Source organism: Pygoscelis adeliae, unplaced genomic scaffold (assembly GCF_000699105.1).
Source record: "Pygoscelis adeliae isolate BGI_AS28 unplaced genomic scaffold, ASM69910v1 Scaffold867, whole genome shotgun sequence".
Taxonomy (NCBI): Eukaryota; Metazoa; Chordata; class Aves; order Sphenisciformes; family Spheniscidae; genus Pygoscelis; species Pygoscelis adeliae.
This window is the reverse complement of record NW_008825125.1, coordinates 26312-35395: the sequence shown is the minus strand read 5'-3', so window position 1 is coordinate 35395 and position 9084 is coordinate 26312. Positions and strand designations below refer to the sequence as shown.

Here is a 9084-nt window from a genome sequence, read left to right as displayed (position 1 = left end):
CTGGATTAAAGGTGCCTGCTTGGCCTCTGCCCCTGCACGGGTGGTGTCGGGTTGTGCATGCCTGATTCTTCTCCTGCAGCGCTTCTGGTCCAGAGCTGGGGAGGCAGGAGTCCCGCGGGGCAGCGTGAAACGCCCTTGGTGTCCTGCCTTAACCGCTTTACCACCCCCAGAGGCCCCGGCGACCAAAGGGGTGGCCAAAACTTCACCACCTTCTGTATTCCACCCTGCTGCCCCAGGCTGGGGGGGAAGCGGTACGGAGTTGAGCCAGATCGGCGCGGCTGGAGCAGGGGTTTGGTTTGCCCTCGGCCCCGGGATTAGCCTGGAGGGTGGATGCAGTCGCTCGCGGGCTGTCCCGCTGATCTTCGCGGTCTGGAGGGATCCGTTTGCAAGAGACGTGGAGCTGCAGCTCCCCGTCCTGCCTGGCTCGCTGCTTCGTTCCCCGCCAGCTGCGTCGGTGGGACGGAGGCAGTTGCGGCAGCTCAAACACCACCTTCTCCTTCTCTCCAGGAGTCTTATCCAGCTGTTCCCCCAATATGGTCTGTGGAGTCGGACGATCCGAACCTGGCAGCTATCCTGGAGAGGCTGGTGGAAGTCAGGAAAGGAAATACGCTGGCGAGGCGGCGCTGGCTGGGGGGGTGGCGAGAGGCTGGCTGCTTCAGGAGGGTAAAATCCCTGCTGTGTGCCTCCAAGGGCCCAAGGCAGGGGTGCCTCTTGTCTCATAAGGGTTCGGGAAATTTGGGATGAGCAGCTCTGACTTCTCTTGAGTTTGGTGCTGGGGTGTATTTTTTCCCCCCGTGTCCACTGCTGCTTGGAGCAGGAAGGAGCGGCCTCTGGGCCTGCGCTCGCTCGCTTGTGAGGGAAAGCGTTGCAGCGCTGAGGACAGCTGAGGCGTAGCTTGGCACGTGGGTCTCTGCGCTTCTCTGATACTTGCCTGGTCTCCCGACAGCTTTTGCAGCACCTGAAGCGAATAATCTCCGACCTGTGCAAGCTCTACAACCTCCCCCAACATCCAGATGTTGAAATGCTGGACCAGCCTCTGCCGGCAGAACAGGTGAGTGACTCGGGAGGAGACTTTCTGAGCTCATAAAACAAGTTTCCTGGAGTTTGCTTTAGAGGCCGAGGCTTCCTAACCCCCGAAGGAGGAACACAGCAGGTGAGGTGTTGATCTCCTCTCCCTGGGGTGGATTCCTGTCCCGGCTGACGCCCGCCTGCTCTGTTGGGCCTCGGTGCTGTTTAGCTGCTCTGGTGTAGTTTCCTTTAAAGGTTCTTGGCTTCGCTCTGCTTTTAACTTGGTTCTGCTTGTAAATCCCTGTTTAACCTTGCCTCAGAAGTGTCTGGGAAGGCAGGAGAGCATTGCCCCAGGAAGCTGACAGTGCAATTTTCGTCTCGGTCCTTTTGTCCCTGCAGAGCACACAGGAAGAGGTGTCCTCTGAAGAGGAAGACGAAGAGATGCCGGAGGTAAGTGCCGCCTTGCTGTACGAGGAAGTACACCGGAGAGCTGAGCACGGGGAGATGCCCGCTGAAAGGTGTGAGGGCACAGGGGTTGGGGCTGGGAGGAGCTCATGGAGTCTAGACAGGGAAGAGCCCGCTGTTTGGCTCAAAGGCTAGGTTGTTGTCAGTGTTTCGCTGCTGGGGACCCAGGTCCTGAGCCAGATGGGAGCAATGTGTTTACAAACCACGGGGGACCACAGCAGCTGAGAGGTGTAGCCGTGGCCTCCAAAGACAGACGAGCTGAGGGTGGAGCCCCTTGGCCGATTTCTCTCTCAGCTCGCGCTGCTGTGCTCTAGAGCCTGGAATTTACTCGCGAGCGATGGGATTTCCGGGTTGCCGTTGCTGGCGGGGAAATCACGCCGTGAAAATGGGACTCCTGCAGTGAGGATTAGGTAGGATGGCCGAGTGTGCGAGCAAGCTAATTGGCAGGAGCAGCAGAGGCGGCCATGCTTCACTGCAGGCTGAGAATATCGTGCTGCAAAACCCACAGGCTTCGGTTGTTTGGTTTGCAGTTTAGAGATCTCTAGAAGTGGGTGGAATAATCTTGAATCTCCATGGTGACGTTTAGCGATGCCTCGCACACTTCTGGGGTGAGAGGCACGGGCACCGAGTCGGCAGCACCGCAGAACCTGGGGGCAGGTCACTTAGCAGCAGCACGCCTGGCAGTTGTGGGGGTTTCAACAAAGTGAATAGCTTGCTAAATCAAGGCCAGCCTTTGCCAGGGTCCCCGGAGAAAATGAGGAGGCTTCAACTGGTACCAGCATAACCTTGCGTATTTGCAGACTTGCTGCTTTGTGGCAAATTTGCGATGTGCGAGTCCTCACTCTCCTCCTGTGGGCTGGAAAAGAAATCCTCGGGAACCGAGCGTTCCCCCTCATGCTTTCTGCCAACAGCATGCGTTGTTGCGCAGGGACAGTGCTCTCGCGTAGAGCAAAGGTTTCTTGCTGAGCGGTTGGATTTGTTGGGCTGTCGGAAGAGAGAGCAGCAGAGCCATGCCCTGGTGCGGAGGTGCATCGTGCAGGTTAATCCACTCGAGGGATTTCCTACGAGGATCTATTTTCCCGTGTGACAGTCTGAAAATGTCAAAGCCCTTCCAAAAATGCTGCTCATCCAGAATAGCAGCAGCTAGCCTGGAGAGGCCGAAGTAAACACTCGCTCAGAGGATTTAATGCCAGCGCTGGAGCTGTGCGTGCCCACAGCCGTTTGCAGGCAGCTTCCAGGTAGCTGAAACCTGTGTGCCGACACAGTGCAGTAGCTGCTGTGCACGGGGAGAGATCTCTGCAGTGGCCCCTGATTGCTGCAACTGTTTTTTCCTGGTTATTAACATCGGGGTCTTGCACAGGTCAGCCTGACGAGTGTTGTTGTGGAAAGGGGTGAGGGGCAGAGCCTCTGCTGGGGTTAGGGAGAGCATCGGGGCTGTGCTGTGCAGTGGAGAGCTGAGCTGATCTACAAAGAGCATCCAGACGTGCTGTGAAGCGTCACCTCTCTTTGAGGAGGAAACATCCCACGCCACTGAGTTTTGTGCGTGAGGGCCTCCTCTTGTGCTACCAGCGAGCTGTGTTTGTGTTGGGTTTTTGCTTGTGAAGGGGGAGCGGCGCGGCCCAGCAGCGCTGCGCTGAGTGTCTGCGCTTCGTTCCAGCCTTCCAGAAACGTGGCATGGGGCTGCTTGAGCCACGTGCGTGCCGAGATGCCGGTGCCCTTCAGTTACATGGGGCTCGTTGGGGAGCATACGTAGGATTAATGGCTAATTATAAACAGGCGTGAGACTTGGCAGGGAAGAGTCCAGCGAACAAAGAGCTTGCGTGAGCCCAATTTAGTTCTGGAAAGGGAAGTATGCCACTCTGCCTGCTGGCTTTGGTATGGGAGGGCAGCAGGGGCCCAGTGCCTGAAACTTCTTCACTGAGCATGCCCAGGCCTTTTGTCTTCCACCCTGTTTGTGCCTCAGATCGGGGCTTGGGACTTCCTGGGGAGGGAGAGTTGCACCAGGATTCCTTCCTGGTTCAGGACAGCTTCTGTCTGCAGTACCTGGAGCAGGGAGGAGCGAAGACGCGTCTCCTACTAGCTCTCCTCTCCCCTTCCCAGGACACTGAGGACTTGGACCACTATGAGATGAAAGAGGAAGAGCCAGCAGATGGGAAGAAGACAGAGGATGAAGGCATTGGGAAGGAAAACCTGGCCATTTTAGAGAAAATAAAAAAGAACCAGAGGCAAGATTACTTAAATGTACGTGTCACCTGGTGGGCGGGCGGGTTGGGGAAGCAGAGGGACCCAAGGGTGAGAGCGATGGGGGCACCTGGCGGCCCTAAATCAAAGGGGCCCTCTCTGGCCAAAGGTACAGCAGTGGCTCTCAGGGGCTGGCGGGGGCTGCAGCTCAGGGAAGCAAGGATGGGCCTCAGGTGCCCCCGAGGCATCGGTGCTATCTGGGGCAGCCTTCCTGCAGTGAGGTCTGGGGTTCCCCTCTGCTCCCAGGAGCTGCACCTCACTTTGGGCCGTGGAGGCGGTTGGTGGGTTGTGCTTTTATACTCCTGGGCTGAAATTCTTACGTAGTTGAGAGGGCACAGAGGTGTTTCTGCTGCAGCTGCGCTGCCTGGGGTAGCATGTTTGGGGCAAGGGAAGTTGCTGTAGGGGGGAAAGGGGAGGACTGAGAGGTGGGGTACATGGTACGGTCTAGTTTAGAGGCTGGACAGGAGTTGTAGCTCAGGTGTTGGCCTTGTAGAGCGACGGCCATGGTGGGCGCAGAGCAACAATGCGACTTCCCTCCTCCCAAATTCCTCGTAGGGTGCAGTGTCTGGGTCTGTGCAGGCCACCGACCGGCTAATGAAGGAGCTCAGGGATATTTACCGATCACCAAGTTTCAAAGGCGGTAAGTACTGCGGGGAGCTTGAGGGAAGGGACTGCTGCTCCACTGTTCGTGCTGGGGTTTTCCTCATCGTTCTGGGCGGCACCTAATGGGCCTTAGAGCTGTTCTGCTCTTCTCGGCTGGGGAGAGGATCTCCGGCCTTCGGTGGTTGTGGCTCTGTCCAGAGCGAGCAGGACTGCCTTACTGTCTCTTCCCTGCCAGTGCTGGATGGGGGTGAGGAGCGTGCTGTGGGTGGGAGGATTATCTGGCTTTGAGGGTGATGGTGCTCCTGCCCCTTCCCTGAGCCCAAGGACTCGGGAAGGAGCGGTGATAGGAAAACTGCTGCCTTCAGGATGGTCCTTCTGGATAAGTGCTGCTTTTCAGGGGGTTCTGTGCCAGGCTGAGGTTGCGCTGCAGGGCCAAGGGGATTTGAAATCTGGGTGGTTCCATCTCCCCTGGTAGTGACACACCTCTTCTCTGACTTGCAGGATACTATGCAGTTGAACTAGTGAACGACAGCCTGTACGATTGGAACGTCAAACTCCTGAAGTAGGTGGCATAGCTTGGGATCATACAACTGTGGTGGATCTTGGTGGTGGGACCAAAATGTTCCCATGAGCCAGAGGGGAAGTGAGCAGGGCAGGGGAGCACCTGGCAGACCTTGGGTTAGCCTCTCTCGGGCAGCTTGCTTGCTGTCTCCACATCAGAAAGGAGATGACATCTCCAGAGAAAGATGACATAATCTGAGGGCTCTGCAAGTCTGTCTGCTCTTCCTAGAGTCCTGGAAGAGGTGCATCAGACAAAACCCCGAGCTCTCACACCCTCCAGACACCAGTGCTGCCTTTTCCTTGGGCCAGGCAGTCTTTATTTTTAAGCTGGCAGCATGCAAAAAGGGTGTGATGGTCTTCTCTGCAAACCGGGAGCAGAATGCTGACAGCCCGTGCTGTCGCTGCCCTCTGGGTGAGAACCTGAGGGCCCACGTGCCGGCCGGGGTGTGCAGGTACGGCAGCTCTGGGGTTCGGTGGCAGCGAGCATGGCTGACCTGAGGTGCACGACCTTGACTCTGACCCTCTGGGGTTTTCCTTCGGCAGGGTTGACGAGGATAGCGCTTTGCACAACGATCTCCAGATCCTCAAAGAGAAAGAAGGAACAGATTTCATCCTCCTAAACTTCTCCTTTAAAGTAAGGCTTCCTGTACCTCCCCCTCCTCGAGACACACCTGCCTCAGTGAGTCGTCAGAGAAGAGGTTTCTCAACAGCTTTGCCTCCCTTCTGTTGTTCCAGGATAACTTTCCCTTTGATCCGCCGTTCGTAAGGGTCGTGTCACCGGTGCTGTCCGGGGGGTAAGTAGCTGTTTGCCTGTCTCTGCTCACTGAGGTCTCCAGCACTGCTTCCTGCAGCAGTTTTCACTAAGAGTTTTATCTAGCGCTGTGCAGCCCCGGAATCTCCCTGATAGGAGTTTGCCGGAGCTCTCCCAGGAAGCATAGACGGGGGTGGTGGATTTTTTTGTGTGTGTATTTTTCCATCTGAGATCTACCCTGAGGAGACGGTTCCTCTCCGGAGCAGCGGGTGGGTGAGGCTGTGTCCATCTCTGACGTAACTTTGCCTGATTTCCTTCCCCAAGGTATGTTCTGGGTGGCGGTGCCATCTGCATGGAGCTGCTTACAAAACAGGTGGGTACTGGCCGGCGCGTGGGCTCGGGTAGCTGCTGCTGTCTGCCATGCTTTGTCTTCCTGCTGCTCGGGGCCTGCTGGCAGCCAAATCCTACCTGTTACCCCTGGCTGGCAGCTGCCTTGGCACGGCTCTCGCAGTGCCTTCGCCGGGCTCGGGAAGGTCCTTTCTTTGCTGCGGGCAGGGGTCCCCGTCTGCGCTGGCCTCACTGTGTTGCACTCTGTCCCTCAGGGCTGGAGCAGTGCGTACTCCATCGAGTCGGTGATTATGCAGATCAGCGCGACTCTGGTGAAAGGGAAAGCGCGAGTACAATTTGGAGCCAATAAGGTAGGGCCCGGTCAGCGTAAGGGAACTTGAGGAGCGGTTGGTAGCAGGATGGAGGCAGATGAGCGAACAACCGGCTCTGTGGCAGCACAGTTCATGTAGGGAAGGGGTGTGGGATGGCTCGCACTGGGTTCTAGCGGGACTGACTGTCGCTCTGGCTTCCCTTGCAGAATCAGTACAGCCTGACAAGAGCACAGCAGTCCTACAAGTCCCTGGTTCAGATCCACGAGAAGAATGGTAAGGGCTGAGGGAGAGGGCGTGTATTTCCCCTCGCTAGTCCGGGCTCCCCTAGGCCCAACGTCCAGACGAGCTCCTTGAGTTTTTTCTGCCCCAAGTGCAGAAATTCCCGGGAGCGGGACGATAGCCGGCAACGGCAGCCGCTGCCGAACGCAGAGCGCGTGGCTGCAGCATCCCTCTGCCCGTCAGTGCTGGGCTCCTTCGGCTGTAACTAGAGGCAGCGCATCATTCTCCCGGTGGTGGTGGGAAGTAACCCGGAGAGAAAGCCTCCCGGGAATCCGGGAGATGCGGCCCTTTGGAAGCGGGACTCAGCGTGCTCGCACTGCTGCTTTCGGCAGCTCTTCCAGCTGTGCATTTCCAGGTGTGGATTCGCGTTCCCTGTGCGGCTTCGTCCCTCTCGGATCTCTCTTCTTGTTTCAGGCTGGTACACGCCGCCCAAGGAGGATGGCTAGCACAGATGCTGCAGGACCAATCTGATCATCGTCTGGATGCTCTACTTGGATCTTAACGATGCCTCTTGGCTTTCTCCCAGGATGTAATAGCTCTGCCTGTTGCAGGACAATAATGGCTGTTAAAAACTCTAAATAAAACTGTTTAAGCAGTTGGACTGACCTAAAACACTTGCTGGACCCTTGCTGGCAGGCATTCTTGTTAAAACAAACTTTTGAGCCTCTTGTATCGCTGGAAACTTTCGACTCTACTCCAGTCTAGAGCGTCCTCCTTACCTATGCTATGGATTTAATTTATTTTCTTATTTCATGTACACTGCTTTTTTTTGTTACAGTGTATGATGGATGTGTATGGAAAATGTATCTTTGGAGAAAAATTACAGTTTGTTAATTTGAAGATGCTGGCCTGACTAATTGCTTTTTCCAAGCCGCTGCTGATCGTACCCTGCGCTGGCAGCAGCAGGGAGCAAACCCCTTTGCAGCAGCCGTGCCACGCTACGTCTTCAGCCCTTGGCCTTGTGGCAGGGCGGTGGATGGAGCCGAGGGGCTCTGCTGGAGGCGGGGGCGCAGGAGGGGCCCAGGCCTCTTGGTGTCAGCTGCAAAACCCCTGGACGAGCCACGCGGGAAGGTCCGGAACTGCTGCCGTGGAAGAAGAAAACCCTTTTTTCTTTTTGGCAACAAGGGATTCTGTCCCCTTCTCCCCTAGACCAAGAACAGACTTTTCTCTTTGTTGACTGCAAACGTACGCCTCTGGAAGCGGAGAGGGGAAGACTTGTAAGGTTTTCCCGTGCCCTGCTGTGGATGAGGGGGTTGCAGGCTGCCAGCTCTCGCCCCGAACTTCTCCGTGTCCCGTCTTGCCAAGCGGTAAGATGAGCGGAGGCTCAGCTGTGACAAGCCTGAAGCTGTCGCCCTTTGCCCTGTCTCTCCCCGCTAACCGCGCGTGGAGGGGGGAGGTGGCTGAGCCCTTTTTTTTTGCCCCTTGCGGCGGTAAGGGCTGCGCTGTGGATGAAAGCTGCCGGGTGAAGGCGATCGCTGGGTGCGATTGCTCCCCTCATCCCTGCCTTGGGCTTCCTCCTGCGGCAAGCGGCCCGCTCCTCTAGGGTTTTGTTTTATTTTTCCTCCTCAAGCCGTTATGCCAGCTCAGCTCAGTGCTCCAGGGCTGAGCTCCAGCCCTTGGTGGAGGGCGCTGCTGCCGTCCGTGTTCCTTGCTTGAATCCCCCCCTGCTCTGCCCCGAGGCTGCTGGAAGGAGATTTGGGTGTTGGAGCTCTTCGAACTTGTGGTGCTGTGTCCTTGGCTGGAGGGCATAGCTGACTCATTGGTGTCAAAGCTGGACCATCAGTATTAATTCGTGGTATTTGAATAAAAGTTATTAGAAAATCAAAGGGCCTCAGAAGAAGTCCATTATCTCCTCCAGCAGCTGTTCTCCTCTTCAGGCGTTGTCCTGCTCCCAGCCTTAGAATACAAAGATGCCGTATTTTTTTTCTTTGCAGGATTACTGATGGCTGCTCTGCACTTCCTGCAGGAGCAGCTCCGGCCTCTGCCGGGGACGATTTTTAAGTGCTTTGCTGAAGGACCGGGGGGGTTTGCGATGCTGAGCAGCTCTGCCCTGCCCAGCGGTCTGCTCCTCCACCCCAGACCAGCACCCGGCGGGGTGCTGGGCGCTCCCCAGCCCTGCTCCTGGTGCCCGGTGCTGGCAGGGGACGGAGGCAGCTGCGCTCCCCTCCCCTCTTTAGCTCAATTAGTACCAAGGAACCTGCTGGGGCGGGGGGTTAAGCCGGTTTAATGAAGGTTTAAAAAGCCTGTGGTGTTGCTATTTGGTGAGGCGGGGGGCCGTGCCCGCTGACCCCAGCGATGGGGTTGGGTTTGGGTACGCTGAGTTGGTTGGGAGAGCTCACAGCACGCGCGCTCCCGAATCCTGGCGACTTTCCGGGCCAGGATGAGCGGGAGAGTTGACCAGTGCCCGCAGGACCCTCCGCTGCTCGGATGCTGACCTGGTGGGTGTTGAGGCTGGAAGCGTGGCAGGAACACCGCGAGCTGGCATCTGGCAGGCCTGCCCTGTCTGTTCTCCACCGC

The 9084-nt window shown here is 57.1% G+C and overlaps 1 protein-coding gene across 1 annotated transcript; it reads left to right on the top strand.

Moving 5' to 3' along the window:
* Positions 1-330: 330 nt before the first annotated feature.
* On the top strand, positions 331-7407 carry UBE2Q1 (ubiquitin-conjugating enzyme E2Q family member 1). Its single transcript, XM_009328265.1, has 12 exons — positions 331-612; positions 947-1051; positions 1408-1458; positions 3574-3714; positions 4270-4354; positions 4819-4879; positions 5422-5512; positions 5614-5672; positions 5954-6002; positions 6232-6327; positions 6495-6561; positions 6982-7407. Exons 1-12 carry the CDS (start codon positions 331-333, stop codon positions 7011-7013), a joined length of 1119 nt encoding a protein of 372 aa, XP_009326540.1. The 3' UTR covers positions 7014-7407.
* The last annotated feature ends 1677 nt before the right edge of the window (positions 7408-9084 follow it).